General features: G+C 46.7%; 1 protein-coding gene across 4 annotated transcripts in view; it reads right to left on the minus strand.

Moving 5' to 3' along the window:
- The window catches only part of MOK (MOK protein kinase), a 43063-nt gene extending 22073 nt beyond the window's left edge, over window positions 1-20990 (minus strand). The window contains exons 1-2 of one of the 4 annotated variants that reach the window (XM_061395399.1): window positions 20766-20989; window positions 7624-7738 (exon numbers count right to left, since the gene is read on the minus strand). In XM_061395399.1, coding sequence (XP_061251383.1) covers window positions 7624-7738; window positions 20766-20772 — 122 coding nt within the window. In that variant the 5' untranslated portion in view covers window positions 20773-20989. Of the gene's footprint in view, window positions 1-7623; window positions 7739-7793; window positions 8507-20765 lie in introns of those variants that run through there. The other 3 variants (XM_061395402.1, XM_061395401.1, XM_061395404.1) reach the window with 3 other exon arrangements.
- Between the last annotated feature and the right edge of the window lie 210 nt (window positions 20991-21200).

Raw genomic sequence — 21200 nt, forward strand, 5'->3', positions numbered from 1 at the left:
CACATTATCTGCCTCCTGAGAAACCTGTATGCAGGACAAGAAGCAACAGTTAGAACTGGACACAGAACAGACTGGTTCAAAATTGGGAAAGAAGTATATCAAGGCTGTATATCGTCACCCTGCTTATTTAACTTATATGCAGAGTACATCATAGGAAATGCTGGGCTGGATGACTCACAATCTGGAATCAAGATTGCCAGGAGAAATATCACTATGCAGATAATGCAAATGACACCACTTTAATGGCAGAAAGAATAGAGGCACTAAAGAGCCTCTTGATGAAGGGGAAAGAGGAGAGTGAAAAGCTTAAAACTCAGCATTCAAAAAACAAAGATCATGGGTTCTAGTCCCATCATTTCATGGCAAACAGATGGGGAAACAATGGAAACAGTGTCAGATTTCATTTTCTTGGGCTCCAACATCAATGTGGACAGTGACTGCAGCCACGAAATTAAAGATGCTTGTTCCTTGGAAGAAAAGCTATGACAAACCTAGACAGTGAATCGGTCCTTTTGAACTGCGGTGCTGGAGAAGACTCTTGACGGTCCCTGGGACAGCAAGGAGATCCAACCAGTCCATCCTAAAGGAAGTCCGTCCTGAACATTCATTATAAGGACTGATGCTAAAGCTCCAATACTTTGGTCCCCTGATGCGAAGAACTGACTCACTGGAAAAGACCCTGATGCTGGGAAAGACTGAAGGGAGGAGGAGAAGGGACGATAGAGGATGAGACGGTTGGATGGCATCACCGACTCAATGGACTTAAGTTTTAGCAAACTCTGGGAGATAGTGAAGGACAGAGAAGCCTGGTGTGCTGCAGTTCATGGAGATGCAAAGAGTTGGACACGACTGAGTGACTGAATCACGACAGCAACCAAGCGGGGCGGGAGACCAGATGGAGTTATACAGATTAATTAAAAATCACAGGCTTGGTGGTGGTGGCTGCAGCACCTGGGGTTCATTATACTACTGTTTACTTTGTATATACTGAAAAGTTCTGTAATTATATCCTATTTAAGTAAAAGAGTCTTTAAAGTGACTCATGAGTTTCTTGCCTTTGTTTTTATTTAGAATCCCACACTGAAGACTTATTTTTGTAAAAGTAATGTGAGGACCACTGAGAGATGTGACTTGGGAAAAAGCCGTGTTCTGAGTCAAGGGCAGGCACCGCACTGCCTCCCGCAGCAGAGCACTGAAAGGACACAGCCCCCGGCCCCACACAGACGGGGGTCCCACAGACGATCTGCAATGCTGGGAGCTCGCCCCTCACGGGAGCTCGCCCTCTAGTGGAGGGTCCCTCATTTGGAGGAAGACTCTCCCCTAGGGCTACTGGGAGGATTAAACGACATATGCATGCAATTCCCCTGGTACTGGGCATGGCACCAGATGCTCTGGAACAACTGCTGCAAGCTTCACTTTTTTTGGGGGGTGCTGTGCCACGAGGCATGCAGGATCTTAGCTCCCCAACTGGGAACTGAACCTGTGCTCTCTGCCATGGAAACACGGAGTCTTAAGCAGTGGACCACCAGGGAAGCCTGTGCAATCTCCATTTTCACTACTGCTACTCGCATTTATTATTGCACCCCAATTTTCCAAAGAGTCTTCAAACTATCTTGCTGAGTAACTTGCACCAACTGCTAGGCGACTAGTTGACCCATTACTGTGCTAAGTGTCTCACCTGCATCTTTAACCCTCCCAATGATCCTGCGAGGTAGACACTGTGGTCGTCCCTACTGTATACATGCACTGAACCACACAGAGATTAACGAACTGCCCAAGGTCACACAACTAAAAGCGGGAGAGCTGCTGCTTCTGCCCTCACCTAGTAACCCTGTGCTGGTGAGGACCCGCACGAGCGTCTCTTACTGCTTCGGGACAAAAAGAGAGCTCCTACAAACATCAAGACTTTTTAAATGACTCATTCCACTTCTTTACAACATTTCTAAAGGAAGAATACAGTCGTAGCAAAAAAAGGAGCATCTTATTAACAGTGTATTTCTGGTGAGTATAGGCGGGAGAACCCTCTGAAGACAGAGCAAAAAAATATCAAAGCGACTGGGTCACGCTGCTGGCCTTATGCAAGTAACTAACTTCATCATCCCCAAACTAAGGCTTTCAGCCACTGAGGGAAGACAAATCTCAGGAGCTGCAAATGCCCTCCCGACACAGTACTAAAGAACTGATCTATTATAATACCTCACCTTGACTTCCTATCAGCAAAGGAGACTGCCAAAGCCATCGATTTCTATTTCAGAGGAGCAGAAAGGAAGGGCTGGAAGTAACTCTGGGAGGAGCTGGGTCAGAGGCTCCGAAACCAAGCTCCTTCTGGCTGCGTGACTCAGCGTGACTTGCCACTGTTACTGATTGACTCTTCTTGCCCACACCACCCACACAACTGTGCAAGGTGACTCTGAGGTTTCACTCAACCATAAGCAGAGCAGAAATGGATTTTTAAAGGAACCTAAAATTATTCTTCAAATGAATAAGGTTAAACTGATTTATAATGATGACAGATATTATATTCCAGAGCTCTAAAAGCTGAAGATACTATTTTCATGGTTGAAAAAGAAAAATAAAACCAAAGAACAGAATAAAACTTGTAGATCAAGGATCAGTGACACTGGAATATCCAATAAATGGTCGGCAATAAAACTCCTAGAAGTGACACCAAATGCAGCTGTCTTTCTTCTAGAACTTTCTTTTAGAAACTACAGTCATGTCTTCCTGTAAAACAGAAATAATAGCAATACCTTTTTCAACGTTAGAAGCCACGTACAATGACTCATTCCAGATAATCTATGGTTATTTTCTGTTTGTTCTGATTTGTTTTTTAAGTTTGAAGTTACTTTAGATTAACAGAAGAGTTGCACCAACAGTGGAGAACGCCCGTGTCGCCTGGCTTGCCCTGATGTTAACATCTCACATAACATTTACCAAAACTGAAAATGAACACTGGTACGACTCCACTCACTACACTAGACCCTTTATTTGAATTTGCCCAGTTCTTCCACTGATGCCTTTTCCTCTCCTGGGATCCAGCAGACCACACTGCAAGTAAGTGGCCATGTCCCCCCACTCTGACAGCCCCAAAGCCTGTCCTTGTCATTATCTTCACCGTTTTGAGGATGGCTGGGCTGGTGTTTTGTAGAATGCCCCTCAGTGTGGGCTCTCCTGATGTATTCTCATAAATCAGCTGAGATTACAGACCTTTGAAAGAGAATACCACAGAGGGGACAGGCTCTTCCCATGCCATTTATCAGAAGGTATGTGATATCAACATGTCTTATTACTGATGATGCTGATATTAATGATTTAGTTAAGTAGCATCTACCAGACTTTTCTCTGTAAAGTCAACTATCTTTCCCTTTCATTTTCTACTCTTTGTAAGCAAGTCATCAAGTCCAGCCCTCAGTCAAATGGAAGGAAATTAAGCCCTACCTCCCGGAGGAAGAAACAGCAAACAATTTGTGGACATAAGTTAAAGCCACCACGGTAATTAATAAATATTCAGGAGATCATTTGAGGCTGTGCAGAAATCCCATTCTCTTTCAAGTTTTAGCTTACTAATTTTAGCATTCACAAATTTATCTTGCCTGCAGAAATGATTACTTATTCTAATGATGATTTTCCATTTCCTTCATTCCTCTCTGTACCTATGAATCATAAATGAGAAAAAAATTTCCCTCTCATCCCAATTTATCTATTCATTTGGCCATTTATTTACATCAATACGCACTCAAGGTTATTGGAATGAAGAGAGAGAGGGTAGTGTACATATATGCTAGCTCTGTCTGCTGAGAGGACCTAAAGATGCTGACATTCCAGTAGCAAAAAAAGAGGTTTAAAAAAAAAGAAGATGATGGGGGATGCCTCAAGAACACAGGGGCCACCCTGAAGGTGCTCTCCACAGCCAGGGCTGGCTCAGTTTTAGCTAGAACAATTATCGAATAAATAACGAGAGCACTGGATTATAGTCGCCTATGGTTTTCAACACATGTGTAAGAGTAATGAGAGTTCACAAGAGAAAACGCAAAACCTGTTCCCTGTGGGTTTCTATCAACGTATGTCTAGGAGCAAACGAGAACTCAAAAGAGAAAAGGCAAAACCCATTCCCTGTGGGTTTGGATTACACAGGCCAGCAGACACCTGTCAGAGCTAAGCTGGAGATACCACCAGGGATTCTGGACATCAAAGAGCCACCAGACACCGCCAGTTCAGTGTTTCCTTTTAAGTGAAGCCAGCATGTGAAAGTGGCCGTCAATAATCCCCCTCACACACACACACGTTAGAAAAAACAAGGAAAGTATAACTGATTCAGTGACACTCTATTAGAAAATCTTTACTTATTATGGGTTTTTTAAAAGAAAAATAAGTGTTCTAATCAATCACTTCTAAAGTTAGGACAACTGCTTCTGAAACAGAACAAAGGATCACACATCGTAACGCGGGCCAGCGTCTCCCGAGCGTTTACCATGGGCCTTGCATGACAGCTCCTTCAGCTTCCCACCTCGGTCAGTGCTCCGCGCCTCATGACAAGGAAGCCAAGGGCCAGGTGGACGAGGTACTTTCAGCATCGGGACCTGGTGGGAACCGCGTCCCTCGGGTGGCTCCACCTTCTCCCCAGGGGCTGAGGTCAGCCCAAGGCACTTTTCCAGATAAACTGAGTGTTCCCTGCCTCCCCAAAGGACTGCCCTCAAACCATTCTAACCTCCTTCCAGGGGAGCGCTTCTCACATGTTACAGGTCTCTCTGCGTCCTGAAGGCCCAGCAGTGGCCCACGTGACCTCTCCTGGCCGGCTGGTTCCCCAGAGCAGCCTAACTCTGCATGGTTCTGACCCAGCAATCGTCGTGGGAGTCCTGGGGTCTGCAGGTGTTCTGTCCGGTACATACTTCGTGTTTATGTCTCCACCAAAATTGCAGCTGGAAAGTCCTGCCGTCTGCAAGCACGTCCACCCCGCACCCGACAGGGAGCTCCCGAGCTGACAGGGAGCCCGGGCCTCTGACCAAGCGGATGCACCCCACCCGCCGCTCAGAGTCCGGTCTTGCTCCGCTGGGCTTGTGGGGCGTTTGTCCACAGCGGCTGAGTGAGGCCGTCTGCTTGGGCGATGGGGGTAATCGGAACACTGGGCAGCAAATTCTCCACCAGGCATAGTGTAAAGGCAAAGACAGAGGTTGGGTGTGGACAAAGAAATACAGAGAATTCAGAACACATGGAGGAAGAAGTGATAGAAAGGAGGAGAAGCAGAAGCCCCGTAACCTCAGCGTCGGTGCAGCAGGTAAACACCGCGTGCTTTGGCCCAGCTCTGCCCGCCCAGTGACCTCGGTGACCACGGTCAAGTTACTTCACATCGCTAACCACCTCTCCTCAGGTGCAAAACAGTAACGATGACGCCTGCCCCGTGGGGATGTTACCAGGGCGACATCACTGTTACCCAATCTCCTTGACGTGGTAAAAGGCCTGAGCTGCTTTCCAATTTGAAACACTATCTTTGCATCCTAAGAGTTTAAATCAAGGCCTATACCCCAAAACACTCAGGAGGCTCCACATTTTCAGGACATTGCTATGCTTTTTAAAACGCTGCCTTAGATATTCAGAGGCTTCAACTCCTTTGATATTAAAAAAGACTGAGTTTCAAACCTCTTTACTGAAAAGCAGAACAGCTGCAGTGACACCATCGCTTATTTCCTTATTCTGACAGCTTCCTAATCACACGTGGTCTCTGACTCAGGGTGGTCCGTGGTGAGAAGCTGTAAACGCAAGGACTCCAAGAGGCTGCTCCGTGGGAAAGGCCATGCGGTCTGCAAGGGACGAAGTGAGAACCAGAGGACTCCCCGCGCCACGAAGTGCACTGGTCCCTCCCAGTGAACACATCTCTCTAATCTTACCTGAAAGTTATTTTTCAACACAGTAACTGATTCACAGCTAATTAAATCACAAGGACCTCTATATCTCTAATCTAAGGTTTCAATTATAAAAATCCAACAGACACAACTCTTAGGAACATACAGTTTAAAGTGAGGTATACTTCTCCAGTATAAATTTTTGTGACCATTATTTATTAGTATTATAGTAAACTCAGCAGTGGCCACAGGACTGGAAAAGGTCAGTTTTCATTCCGATCCCAAAGAAAGGCAATGCCAAAGAATGCTCAAACTACTGCACAATTGCACCCATCTCACATGCTAGTAAAGTAATGCTCAAAATTCTCCAAGCCAGGCTTCAGCAATACGTGAATTGTGTACATCCACATGTTCAAGCTGGTTTTAGAAAAGGCAGAGGAACCAGAGATCAAATTGCCAACATCTGCTGGATCATGGAAAAAGCAAGAGAGTTCCAGAAAAACATCTATTTCTGCTTTCTTGACTATGCCAAAGCCTTTGACTGTGTGGATCACAATAAACTGTGGGAAATTCTGAAAGAGATGGGAATACCAGACCACCTGACCTGCCTCCTGAGAAACCTATATGCAGGTCAGGAAGCAACAGTTAGAACTGGACATGGAACAACAGACTGGTTCCAAATAAGAAAAGGAGTACATCAAGGCTGTATATTGTCACCCTGCTTATTTAACTTATATGTAGAGTACATCATGAGAAACGCTGGGCTGGAAGAAGCACAAGCTGGAATCAAGATTGCCAGGAGAAATATCAATAACCTCAGATATGCAGATGACACCACCCTTATGGCAGAAAGTGAAGAGAAACTAAAAAGCCTCTTGATGAAAGTGAAAGAGGAGAGTGAAAAAGTTCGCTTAAAGCTCAAAATTCAGAAAACGAAGATCATGGCATCTGGTCCCATCACTTCATGGGAAATAGATGGGGAAACAGTGGAAACAGTGTCAGACTTTATTTTTTGGGGCTCCAAAATCACTGCAGATGGTGATTGCAGCCATGAAGTTAAAAGATGCTTACTCCTTGGAAGGAAAGTTATTACCAACCTAGATAGCATACTGAAAAGCAGAGACATTACTTTGCCAACAAAGGTCCGTCTAGTCAAGGCTATGGTTTTTCCAGTGGTCATGTATGGATGTGAGAGTTGGACTGTGAAGAAAGCTGAGTGCCGAAGAATTGATGTTTTTGAACTGTGGTGTTGGAGAAGACTCTTGACAGTCCCCTGGACTGCAAGGAGATCCAACCAGTCCACTCTAAAGGAGATCAGTCCTGGGTGTTCATTGGAAGGACTGATACTGAGGCTGAAACTCCAGTACTTTGGCTACCTCATACGAAGAGCTGACTCACCGGAAAAGACTCTGGTGCTGGGAGGGATTGGGGGCAGGAGGAGAAGGGGACGACAGAGGATGAGATGGCTGGATGGCATCACCGACTGGATGGACATGAGTTTGGGTGGACTCCGGGAGTTGGTGATGGGACAGGGAGGCCTGGTGTGCTGCGATCCATGGGTCGCAAAGAGTCAGACACGACTGAGTGACTGATCTGAACTGAACTGAAATTGGGACATCAATAAATTCCACTACAATAGAAATAAAAGTAGCCTTTAATCCTCTCTGCCCAAAGAAATCTGATGTTACGTGCTATCACATGAATATAACTTTCCCATTAAGTTGGTCTTATCGACTCACACCTGTGCCTGTCTTTAGTCTCCAACCGGCCTCGGGCTGCCTACCTTTCAAAGCGCTGTTTCATCTGTTTACATGCGTAGTGGTTGCCATCTCTCAGGTTCTGTATCTTCATAACTTCAGAAAACGTTCCCTCTCCTATTTTGCCAATTGCTTTATAGTCTATAAATAAAAACAATTATAAAAATAAAAGTTTATTTATGCATCTGTTTCATACCTGCTTCCAGACAGCAGATGTCTTCATCTGTAAGATAATCCAAGAGCAACATGCCGAGGATGGTTTGTTATGTTTTTAAGGTTTGGTGCTCCCCTTATTTTAAGAGAAGCTGGGCTGTGTGTGGGCAGCACAGTCTGTCTCCCTCGTGCAGCAGGAGTGACGAGAGGCGAGCAAAGGCTGGGGACCCCTACAGGATGTGAGAGCAGAGGCTCCGAGGCGGGCTGCATGGGTGGCCCTCGCAGGAGTGGCGAGCCCGGGCCCAGCCTCTGGCAGGCCTGGCCGTGCCCCAGCGGCTGGGAGCACACTCCTGAAAACCACTCCAAGGTCCCACACAAGGCCCGACGGACCTGTGGCAGGCTCCTGGGGCGCTTGTTCCCTGAGTTTCTGGAAGCTGACAGCACGTCTCCCTGGCTTTGTGGCCACTACCACCGTCACCTGGGCACAGACGGTGGTTCTGTAAGCCTCCAAGTCACTACGTTAAATCCCTTGCCACCTGAAACCCCGGAGCAGTTCCTGTCTTCCTGACCGAACCTTGACAGGCACAGAAAGGAGTCTCCTGGAGCGCGCTGGGAACAAAGACGGAAACCAGGCCATGGAGCAGCGAGGGGGCAGGCCGGCCGCTGGAGGGCCCGGCTCATCAGGGTGCAACTGCCGGCGACGGCAGACTGCCTGCAGCGACTCCGCCTTTCGCAGACCAAGTGTCCACAGAGCCTGTTGGCCCAGGGACAGCAGCAGGAAGAGCCAGGATGACGGAGGGTGCTGAATACGACCACCCAACAAGGGCTCTCCAGACAGAAGTGAGCACACGGGAAACATGCTACTCTCCAAGCAGAAACGGAGGCGTGAGAGAAGCCCAGAAAGCAAACGCTTCCCTGGGTTGGAAAAGCTTCTGTGGTCCAAATAAGAGGAGAAGACCAAAAAATCTTCAGAGAAAGCAGGTGTGAGACTTGACAGGTGAACAAGCTACTCAGCCTTGCACCAAGGTCACTGGAAAGTCACAGGAAGGAGCCAGTCTCCACCCTACCCAAGCACTTGCCTTAGAGAGCGAGGAGACTCCTGCAGACTGAGGCAGCAAGGCACGACGGAACAAGACAGGCTTGAGAGGAACGTTGGAGAGAACACTGAGCGTGGAAGTGACCCGAAGCAGAAAGATCAGACACCTACTAAACAAGCCTGGACCAGAAAGAGTCCAGCACTGGCAGGTCCCAAACCCACAGCAACAGAGAGCAGGCCTTTAAAACCATCCCGCTCCAAAGGAGCGCCTCCTCTTTCAGACAGAGCACATTTTTAATACCTCGCGTGAATTCTGATTTGAACAAACTGACAGAAAAAAGGCCCAGTTTTTTAGAGTAATGTTTTTGAGAAATAGCGTGCTTAAAGATTTTAAAAGTGCTTATGCGTCAGCAAGAAGTGTTGATAGTAAAGTCTTTCCAGGTAAAATGACACAACATTTGGATTTTCTTTAAAATCCTATACATTCCCATTCACTTCTGCCGGAAGTATAAAGTAATACAGCTATGGCTCAGAATTCCGATCCGGGGTATAGACTCAAGAGAAATGAAAGCATAAGTCTAAACAATAGCTGGTACACATATATCCATGGAAACATTTTCACAATAGCCAAAAGTGGGAAGAAAAGAAACGTCCATCAGCTTAAGAATTGGTCAACAGGGACTCCCTGGCAGTTCAGTGGCTAAGACCCTGCACTCCCAATATAGGGACCCAGGTTCGAGCCCTAATCAGGGAGCTAGATCCCACATGCTGCAACTAAAGATCCCGTATGCCGCAATAAAAACTAAATAAATGAAGATTCCAAGAGCCACAACTAAGACCTGGGACAGCCAAATAAATAAAATGGATCAACAAAGTGTGGTCTAGCTACACGATGACAGTACTCAGCCAGAGACGCAGGCTGCAACACGGAGGAACCTTGAAAACCTTATGCTAAGTAAAGGAAGCCAAGCACTAAAGGCTATTTACATGAAATGTCCAGAACAGGCAAATCCATGGACGGAAAGTAGGTCAGCGGTTGCCAAGGGTGGGCGGGGTCTGCAGGAAATGGGGCATCGATTCGAGTTGATCCTGGCTTCTTTTTAGGACGATGATGAAAGTGCTTTAATAGATTATGATGATGGCTGGAGCACTCAGTAAAAACGCCAACAATCACCCAATCATGTACTTTACCTGGGTGAACTTTACAGTATGTAGATTACATCTCAATAAAGCTGTGAAAACAGACAGCTCTGTGGTGTTCAAGTCAGAACAGCGGTTGCCCTGGGGCTGCAGGACAGGGTGAGCTCTGCGCAGGCTGCGCAGCAGGTTAACGACTATTTCACTTTCTGAAAACCCACCAACCTGCACTCGTAACTTCTTGCTAATGGATAAGCACTTTTAAAATCCTGAAGCACACTATTTCTCAAAAACATTACTCTAAAAAACTGGGCCTTTTTTCTGTCAGTTTGTTCAAATCAGAATTCACGCGAGGTATTACAAATGTGCTCTGTCTGAAAGAGGAGGCCCTGCTTTGGAGCGTGAGGTTTTCTGGACGGACATTATACTCCAATATTTAAAAACTGGAAGAAAAAAAAGCAAGCCAAAGGTGGGAATAGGTAGAAAACATGAGGAACAGAAAAGATACAAAAAGTACATGCAGGGAAAGGCACAAAGAAACACAGCCCCAGATCAGACCACTGTCGGGACAGCCACGCGCACAGTCCCGCTGCCCAGACCAGCACGAGCGGGCTCTCAGCGCGGCTCTAGCTCCCGGGAGTGCCGGCCTTCCTGCTCTAGACGAGTCCTGTTCTCAAGCTCAGCCTTAATTAGCGGCTATAATTATAAGACACCTCCACACTGTGAAGTGTAGTGAGACTCACTGGTCCTCACAACTAAAGCAGACTGAAACCACCTCTTGAATGAGAAAAGCAAAGTTTAGGGGCCACTGACATTCCTCCACAGACCCCCTAACAGGGAGGCTGGATGTCCTCTTCGGTGGTTACCTCCAGAGAGCCTCTTCTGGCTCCTCAAGCAGGTCTCCATCCTATTTCCATCCTATTTCCAAATGAAAAGTCTGTGGGCAGGACTGCCAGCCCCGACACTGACAGTACTTGGTCCTGGCAACTTACAAGAGCTGGACATAAACTACATCACACCGAGACAAACACACGAAAAACAACAGCAAAAAAATAAAGAACGCCTGGGACAACGAAATACGGTTTCAGTATTATGACCATTCCATCCATAAAGAAGGCTGAGCACCGAAGAATTGATGCTTTTGAATTGTGATGCTGGAGAAGACTCTTGAGAGTCTCTTGGACTGCAAGGAGATCAAACCAGTCCATCCTAAAGGAAATCAACCCTGAATATTCACTGAAGGACTGATGCTGAATGAAGCTGAAGCTCCAATACTTTGGCCACCTGATGCAGAGAGCTGACTCACTGGAAAAGACCCTGATGCTGGGAAAGGCTGAAGGCAGGAGGAGAAGGGGACAACAGAGGATGAGATGGTTGGATAGTATCACTGACTCAATGTACATAAATTTGAGCAAACTCAGGGAGATGGTAAAGGGCAGGGAAGCCTGAGGTGCTGCAGTTCATGGGGTTGCAAAGAGTCAGACACAACTCAGTGACTGAACAACAATTCACATGTAAGGAAATCTGTACACTAAAAGCCACAGTCCCGAGCAAACAACATGATGGAAGCCTGTACTTTGTGTTAGAAGAGGCTGGGCCATCACACCAGGAAGGGCCTCCCCAAGCATCACCTGCAGGAAATCTACCCGAGGGTGCTGATAAACTCTCAGCGAGCATTTTCCAAACTGAGTTCTGCAAAACACTAGCACCCCTAAGACAGTAACAGGTACTCCCCAAAAGGGGGTTCCACGAGCAAACAAAGGGAACGCGGGTTAGGTTAAAGAGAAACAGGTCTGACTTGCCCCGAATCAGCCGTGTGTCCCAGGAGCACGCAGGGGGCTGTGCTGCGTGTGAACACACAGGTCTCTCAGGAACTCCTGGGGCTGCTCTGGACCCCCAAACTGCAGATGTTTAAGCCCTACAATCCCTCTTCACCAAGTCTTCCCTGAGTAAAAAGTAACTGACCGAGCTCCCAGCATGGCAGGAGTTTGAAGCTGTTCTGCCAGTTCTACAGTTCTTCCCACTCGCCCTCCGAGAGCGGTTGGCTAGAATAAGGCAGGGCTCAGCCCTGGTGGGGTCTTCAGGATACAAGCATCAGAGCCCTTCTGACTAAAACCGGAAGCTGTAACCCGCTTGACAACCACAGCTTCAACTAAAGCCCAGAGCCTCCCTCAAACAGGTAACCTGCCCAGTAAGTCCTGGAACCAGACCAGTAAGATTCTTGGGTGAATCCTCCCGAGAAGCTTCTTCAAAACAAACTGACCAAATTACAGCCCCATGTGTGGCTTACCACTAGTTTATCCAGCTTGGAGCATCATAAAACAACTTTGACAAATTTCTTAGGGAGCCTCCAAACTTGAAACTTGGTGGGGAAATTCAACCAGATGGATGCTTCTACTGAGTAATACATCCTCTGGTCCTCAGGAAGACCCACCTGACCTGCCTAACCCCACTCCTACTCATCAAGAAACCGCCAGGGAATAACCGCTGCTCATTAAAACACCACCAAACCTTTCCCTTCTCTTGGATGGACTAGACTGGAATGCCCAGAAATTTCCCTGAAGAGAGACACAGTCTATTACTGCACAGAAAAAGCTCACGTGGCGGACCTAAAGCCACGCTCTGTAGAGACATCTGCCTGCAAGGCTGGCCCCGGCTGCCATCTGGGAACCCAGATTTGGGAAGGGCTCCCACCAGTCTCCGTGCGGTAAGAGTCACTCACGATGCCTGCCCCGCTCAAGCAAGCAGTGTGGTTTGCACTGAATCTGCACAGGGTGCCTGTGTTCTCAGCTCCCAGTAGAAACCCGGGGCAGCGGGGCTCTCATGAGCTATCCTTACAGAAAACAGGTCACACGTGCCATCACAGTTTGCTGTGGGAAGAACGAAGTGCGTCCTGGGTGACTCCACGAGGAGAGGACTCGGGAGCTTGTGTCTCATTTCCTCTAGGCTTTGCCCCACGTCACTTTCTCCTTCGCTGCTCTGCATCCTTTCACTGAGGACATCACAGCTGTGAGCAAAAGTGTAACCTGAATCCTGTGAGTTCTCTGAGCAAGTCTAGGGGTGGTCTTGGGACCCACACCGCCCCCAACACCATTTCTGCTATGTGTGCATGCTACATCGATTCAGTTGTGTCCAGCTCTCTATGACCCTATGGGCTGTAGCCTGTCTGTCCGTGGGATTCTCCAGTCAAGAATACTGAAGTAGGTTGCCACTCCCCCCTTCAGGGGATCTTCCCAACCCAGGGATCGAACCCATGTCTCTTCCATCTCCCGCACTGGCAGCCGGGTTTTTTGTTTTTACCACTAGGGCCACCTGGAAGCCCAGTGCACACCGCACTTCAGCCTAAATGAATTAAACACCCCTGGCGGTGTGACTACATGACCGTGGACATCACTGCAGCCCACGGGCATCAGCTACACATCTGGTGCTGGGCGACGCGTGGAGGACACAGAGGTCAGGAAGACACAGTCCCGCAGCTCGGGGACAGAGTGTGTTCCCCAGCCCCCAGTTTTAGGTCCTTTACTTAAAAGAGAGGCACACTCCTGTTTAGATAATATTAAAGACCAAATAAATGGATGCTTAGTGTCCAAAACTGAATATGCGATGCTGTAGATTCTAATCTCCCAGGACCAACCTGGTAGGTAGGCCTCAGAGCAGATGCCTTTCCTCCTTCTGTGGGCACCCTGTCCTCTGCCACAGACCTGTTCGTGTCCACTCTGCACCTCTCTCCATAAGGCCGTAAGCCTCTTAAAGGCAAAGTCTACTAGCCTCCTTCATGCCCCGTACATCCTCCTCAACAAATGAATCAAAGAAGAAATGCCATGTCACATGCCCCCAATCCAGGATTCCTACAGTCCTCCAGACACACAACACTGCAGGAGGAACTTCGACAGCTGAATCACAGAATTATGACTACTGACTAACTGGCAACCAATCCTTTTTTATTCATCTGTGTTTAAATACTGGGTATTTCAGATCACAATGAGAGCGCTCTCCTGTCTCATAGGTCACTTCCTTTCCCAGGTCAGACCATCCATATAAACAACAGAGAGATCAGGAGGGTAGGGAGGATAAATGACTGGAAGGATGCTCCTTAAACTACCTTCATAGTCCTCCATCAAACTGTCTTTCAGAATGTTTTTTCATTAATATTAGTAGGAATCCATGGATATTTATTTTATATTCTGGGATAATCTAATGCTACTTTAGTGTCTTGCTTCAAACAGTTCCTGCTCTGGCCTTTAGGAGCTCTTTCCGTTGGCTCCCTGGTCCCTCTGACATGCCCCCCTGGCCTTTAGGAGCTCTTTCTGTTGGCTCCCCGGTCCCTCTGACATGCCCCCATCCACAAGGTTTGTCTGTCTAGGTTTACATTATCTGTTTTCTCAGGACTTTCTTACTTTCTGGCACTACAAAATCTTGTATATTTCTGCTTCAGTCCTAGGATTGCCACTTGGCCAAGGAGTCCTGGTTCCTTCTTTCAGAAAAAGATATTTATCAAACACCAAGATCTGAACGCTAAGCCTCAGGTACCACTTTTCACTTAATCATCTCAACAACCCCATGCAACAGGTACCTCATTAGCCCATCTTACAAATGAGGAGTTGTGGCACCGAGAGTTTAGGTATTCTGCCCAGCGTCACACCAATAAGGCAGCAGGCTGCACACACAGGGAGTCTGACCCCAGAAGAATTTCCCAACCACACTGCCACTGCTGTCTCCCATGAGCAGAACGCTGTCCAGGAGATGCAGAGGCCACACAAATGTACTCGTAAGAGCGGTGACCATGGTAAAAGACCCTTTCCAAAGTAATGGCTCAGCTGACAATGCCCATGAGAAAGGCAGAGCTTGGGAACCCCACTGCCAATGATATGAACATGTGAAAGTGTTAGTCGTGTCTGACTCTTTGCAACCCCATGGACTGTAGTCCGTGAGGCTCCTCTGTCCATGGAACTCTCTGGGCACGAATACTGGAGTGGGTTGCCATTTCCCTCTTCAGGGGATCTTCCTGACCCAGGGATTGAACCCAGCTCTCCTGCTTAGCAGGCAGATTCTTTACCGTCTGAGCCACCAGGGAAGCCCATGATATAGAGCCCACTCTTCGGTACGAGGGACAGCGCCACAGACTGCAGCGGTAAGCAGCGTGACCTTCACAAGTGGCGACCAAAGTCGTGCTTGCTCTTCCCTTATTGGATCCTTCCGGGCCTTCTGCTCCAGGCGGTCCACCAGGCACTCCAGTCACAATACCCCCTGACATGTCTACACCGAGCTATAACCTGTGCCTTTCACGACAGTGCTGGGTGTGCTAATGTGCTCAGTCGTGTCTGTCTCTTTGCAACCCCCTGGCCTGTAGCCTGCCAGGCTGCTCTGTCCACGGGGTTCTCCTGGCATTTCCTCCCCCAGGGGATCTTCCTGACCCAGGGATCGAACCTGGGTCTCCTGCGTCTCCTGCACTGCAGGCGGACTGTTTACCGACCGAGCCACTGGGGAAGACCGTAGACAGTTGTTGAACAAATAAAATGACAACGACTAGCTCTTAAAACTCAAGTTAAAGCACATTCACTAGAATGGCTCCAATTTAAAAGACTGAAAATACCAAGTGTTGGCTAGGATGTGGAATAAATGGATCTCTCACACATGGATGATGGTAAATTAAAAATGGCATAGCCACTTTAGAAAGCAGGAAGTTTCTTATAAAAGTAAATACATACTTCCAGCCCAATCCAGCAATTCAACTCCGAGGTATCTAGAGAAATGAAAACATATGTCCACACAGAGACTTGTAAATGAATGTTCACAGCAGCATTATTCACAATAGCCACAAAATGGAGCAATCCAAACGTTCACTAACTGAAAAATGAATAAACCGACGGTGGCATATTCACGGGCTAGAACACAGCGATGAAAAGGGCCAGACTAAGGAGAATCCCATGGGCTGAGGAGCCTGGTAGGCCACAGTCCATGGGGTCGCAAAGAGTCGGACACAACTGAGCAACTTCACTTTCACTAAGATGCCACTACATGCATGGACCCAAAAAAAACATTCTAAACAAAGAAGACAGATTCAGAAAACCACATATATTTATATTTACTGCATTTATATGAAATTCTAGAAAAGGCAATACTTTAGCAATAGAAAGCATATCAATGATCTTGGGAGCCAGAAGTGGAGGAGGGGAGTGACTGCAAAGGAGCGCAAGACAACTTTTGGGGGTGAAAGAAAAGTTCTGCATGTTTTTTTTGGCCACATGGCTTGCTGGACCTTCATTCCCTGGTCAGGGATTGAATCCACAAGCTGAAATATTATGTAGCCAGTAAAAATTATGAGGCACAAGCTGGAATCCAGACTGCCGGGAGAAATATCAATAACCTCAGATATGCAGATGACACCACCCTTATGGCAGGAAGCGAAGAGGAACTAAAAAGATTCTTGATGAAAGTGAAAAAGGAGAGTGAAAATGGTGGCTTAAAACTCAACATTCAAAAAACTAAGATCATGGCATCCTGTCCCATCACTTCATGGCAAATAAACGGGGAAACAATGGAAACAGTAACAGACTTTATTTTCCTGGGCTACAAAATCACTGCAGATGGTGACTGCAGCCATGAAAGTAAAAGATGCTTGCTCCTTGAAGGAAAGCTGTAACCAACCCAGACAGCATATTAAAAAGCAGAGACATTACTTTGCCAACAAAGGTCCGTCTAGTTAAAGCTAAGGTTTTTCCAGTGGTCATGTATGGATGTGAGAGGTGGACCATAAAGAAAGCTGAGCGCTGAAGAATTGGTGCTTTTGAACTGTGGTGTTGGAGAAGACTCTTGAGAGTCCCTTGGACTGCAAGGAGATCAAACCGGTCAATTCTAAAGGAAATCAGTCCTGAATATTCATTGGAAGGGCAGATGGTGAAGCTGAAGCTCCAATACTTTGGCCACCTGATGTGAAGAACTGACCCACTGAAAAAGACCCTGATACTGGTAAAGACTAAAGGCGGGAAGGGAAGGGGCCGACAGAGGATGAGATGGTTGGATGGCATCACCAACTCAATGGACATGAGTTTGAGCTGGCTCTGAGAGTTGGTGATGGACAGGGAAGCCAGGCATGCTACAGTCCATGGGGTTGCAAAGAGTTGGACATGACTGAGCGACTGAACTGAACCGAACTGAATAAAAATGAAGACTCAGCCTTTCCACTAAAATCTGGAACAAGATAAGGATGCCCACTCTCACCACTTTTATTTAACATAGTATTGGAAGATTTAGCCACAGCAATCAGACAAGAAAAATAAAAGATAGCCAGACTGGAATGGAAGAGGTAAAATTATCATTATATGCAGATGACATGATACTATATATAGAAAACCCTAAAGACACCCAAACTACAAGAACTGATTAAGTTCAGCAAGGCAGGAAGATACAAGATTAACATACAGAAATTGGTTTCATTTTTTACACTAACAACGAAATATCAGAAAAGGAATATAAACAATAATCCCTTTTAAAACACGTCAAAAAATAATAAAAACAAATCCTACCAAGAAAGTGAAAGACTTATATGCTGAGGACTATAAACATTAACAGGACTTCTCTGACGGCCAGTGGCTGGGAACTGCCGACCAGTGCAGCAGATACGGGTTTGATTCCCGGTCTGGAAAGATCCCACTTGCCTTGGAGTAACTAAGCCCACAAGCCTAGGTCCATGCTCACCATGCTCAGCAACGAGAAGATACTGCGATGAGACGCCCGTGAACTGCAACTAGAGAGCAGCCCCCACTCGCCGCAACTAGAGAAAGACTGCGCGTACACAGCAACGGAGCCCAGCACAGCCAAAACTAAATACACATCTTTATAAGAAGTTTAAACAACATAGCTGTATGAAAAAGGCAGATGGAACGCGGAAGATAAATAAGTTCTTCATATTAAGAGTCTATTCATTTTTACCAAACCAAGGCCTGTTTAAGTGGAACTTGAGCCTTATTTAAAGCATGAAAATGGAGTTCAAATTCACCTTTTGTGCAATTCTAAAACTGCCACACCCAAATCCAACTATCTATTAAAACTGCTTCTGAAAATCTTAATCAAGGCAGGTGATAAGCATCAGAACTATGCTGTTGTTTTAGTCGCTCAGTGAGTCCGACTCTTGCAACCCTATGGACTATACTCCACCAGGGTTCTCACCCACAAGATTTTCCAAACAAGAATTCTGGACTGGGTTGCCATTTCCTTCTCCAGTCACAACTAAGGGGGAAGTTAATCACTAAGTGTAACTCTCAACTAGAGTTTAAAAGAGGATTCAGCTTCTAATTCCCACTCTCTTTGAGACAGAAAGTACTTCAAATCGCTAAAAACAAGGTCAAGATCCTTCAATAAAGAAGGCTGTACCAAATTAATTAGTTCATGCACTGTGGGAAAAATGGTGACCTGAATTACTAAACATCATGAAAATACAAAAAGATGAAAAATTGTTCATAAACTCATAAAAATGGCGATCATTTTGTAATGTGTAGAGACACTAACTATGCTGTGCAGCTGGAAGCAGCAGTGTTGTGGGTCAATTATACCTGAAAAAACACATAACATTTTAAAATTTAAACTGCACCCTTTGGGTCTTCTCTGGTGGCCTAGGAGCTAAGACTCTGAGCTCCCAATGCAGGGGCTCTGGATTCGATCCCTGCTCAGAGAACCAGATCCCATGTGCCACAACCAAGACTTCACACTGAAGATCCCGCATGCAGCAGCTAAGACCCAGTGAAGCCAAATAAATATGTAGTTTTTAAAAAACAAAAGTTTAAAAGATACAAATCATAAAATGCAAATGTTAACATATAGATCGTGTGTGTGTGTGTGTGTGTGTGTGTGTGTGTGTGTGTATATGCTAACATTTGTGATTTTTGACTGGGATCCTGGAAAAAATAAAAACACCTATCATGGATATTATTGGGATAACTGGGGAAATGTGAGATATAGACTGCATACTACATAACAGTATTGTATCAGCATGCTATTTACTGCGATTATGTAGGAGAATGTTCTTGTTCTTAGCAGATACTTGCTGAATTATTAATGGTGAAATGTAATGATGTCTACAACTAACTCTCAAAAGGTTTAGTGAAAATAAATACATAATTGAGAGAGACAGAAAATGCCAGAGCACAGTGAGACAGCACACGAATGAGGCAAGTGGAGCGTCTAGGTGAAGGGTGTACGAATATTCAGTGTACTCTTCTTACAACTTTTCTGTAGATTCGAAAAATTTCAAAATGAATAGCTGGGAAGGAAAAAAAAGGAATACAGTAAAAAAAATACGTGTATATAAGTCCACTGCTGCTGCTGCCAAGTTGCTTCAGTCGTGTCCGACTCTGTGCGACCCGAGACGACAGCCCACCAGGCTCCCCCGTCTCCAGGCAAGAACACTGGAGTGGGTTGCCATTTCCTTCTCCAATGCATGAAAGTGAAAAGTGAAAGTGAAGTCCTCAGTCGTGTCCAACTCTCCGTGACCCCATGGACTGCAGCCTCCCAGGCTCTTCTGTCCATGGGATTTTCCAGGCAAGAGTACTGGAGTGGGGTGCCATTGCCTTCTCCGATATAAGTCCACACGATACATAAAAATATAAAGCCTTTTGTAGACCTTGTATTCTAACTACTGCTTTGGGTGCATTACTGAAAAAGATAATCACGTAAACAATATCTAACAAAAGAAAATAAGAATCTCTTGGACTTCACTGGTGGTACAGTGGGTAAGAATCCTCTCGCCGATGTAGAGGACACGGGTTCGATCCCTGGTCAGGGAATATTTCACTCGCCTGGGAGCAACTAAAGCCCGTGAGCCGCGATTACTGAGCCGGAGTGCTCCAACTATCAAAGCCTGTGCACCGGAACCTGTGCTCGGAAAAAACAGAAGCCGCCACAATACACCCAGGCAGCACAACAAAGAGTGGCCCCCACATGATGTAACTAGAGAAAGCCTGTGTGAAGCAACGAAGACCCAATGCAGGGAAAAATTAATTATATGAAGAAAATAAGAATGTCTTGGAAAGGATGAATGAGATGAATTAATTGTTTTAAACATCTTTGTTACACAATTTATACTGTATACCGATTACCAATTGACAATCAGGATACAATGCAAATTTAACATCATAACTACACCCAACATAATTTAATCTTTTCACAGCAAAACAGGTTGGAATTTTTCTGGACCTCAGGTTCATAGCATAAACGACAAGTATACCTGTACAGTGCTGTAAAAATAAAAAAGCAGCCCATTCTAGTTGATTACACTTGGATTGTTCATAATCCACAAACTGAAGCACAGATAAATACGGTACCCCTCACATTTTCAAGGATGACTATCTCAGTTCATAACTTCCCAGCAACGCTCTTTCACTGAAAGCCTCTTCCAAAATTTCTGTAAAGAAGTTCTGACAAAAACAGTACTACCTGATCCCAAAATAATAATAAAGTAAAATACACAGCCCAGCTTTCCTCTCAACTGTCTACTACACCAATGACAATAAAAGGTAGGAAGCCACATTGTAACCGCTCACTACATTACTGCCAAATGTTTTCAACCCACCATTTAAAAGAATGAAAAACTCCCCAAACTCTAATGTAACCTCGAACCAAAATAAACCTCAGCTGGACTCGGGTTGACGTTCTGAGACCCCTCACAGCCGGACCAGCACTGAAGCCCTCGGGCTGCCCCCTCCGGCTGCCCCCGGGAACGCGGGTCCCCGACAGCCCACCGAGGTCCCCACTGCCCACCTCCCACGCCCGCCGAGTGCCTCGCGAAGCCGGCCCCCACCCGCCGCCACTCGCCCTCTGGTCCCGCCCCTCGCGGCTCCACTCAACTCTTCATCCTGGGTGCGGAAGCCGGCGACAACCCCTTGCCGATACTGGACGGAGAAGAAAGGGATAGAAAGTATAGGCCCTGGCTCCACTCCTTAGAGGCAGGGTCCCGAACTAGGACCTCCGTGGTGGTCCGTAAACGGAGAGCGTTAGGATCCGGCCGCCATGTTGTATCCCTGTCACCCTAGCAACCGTCAGGTCCCTACCACCCGGAGGCCGGAGTCCGCGCGTGCGCAAAACGACCTATCGGCGCCCTCCGGTCCTACATGTACGCGTGCGCAGTACGGCCCGCCTCCTCACTCTAGTTGCTAAGCAACCCTCCCTGCAGCTTTAAGCTGTTCCCGGCTTTTGAGTGTAGGCGACTTTCCCCGGGATCGCTCTCCCCAGCCGTCCTGAGAATTTAGTGATTTGGGACCTCATGCCTGGACGACAGCCTTG

This window comes from Bos javanicus, chromosome 21 (assembly GCF_032452875.1).
Source record: "Bos javanicus breed banteng chromosome 21, ARS-OSU_banteng_1.0, whole genome shotgun sequence".
In the NCBI taxonomy this organism is placed as follows: Eukaryota; Metazoa; Chordata; class Mammalia; order Artiodactyla; family Bovidae; genus Bos; species Bos javanicus.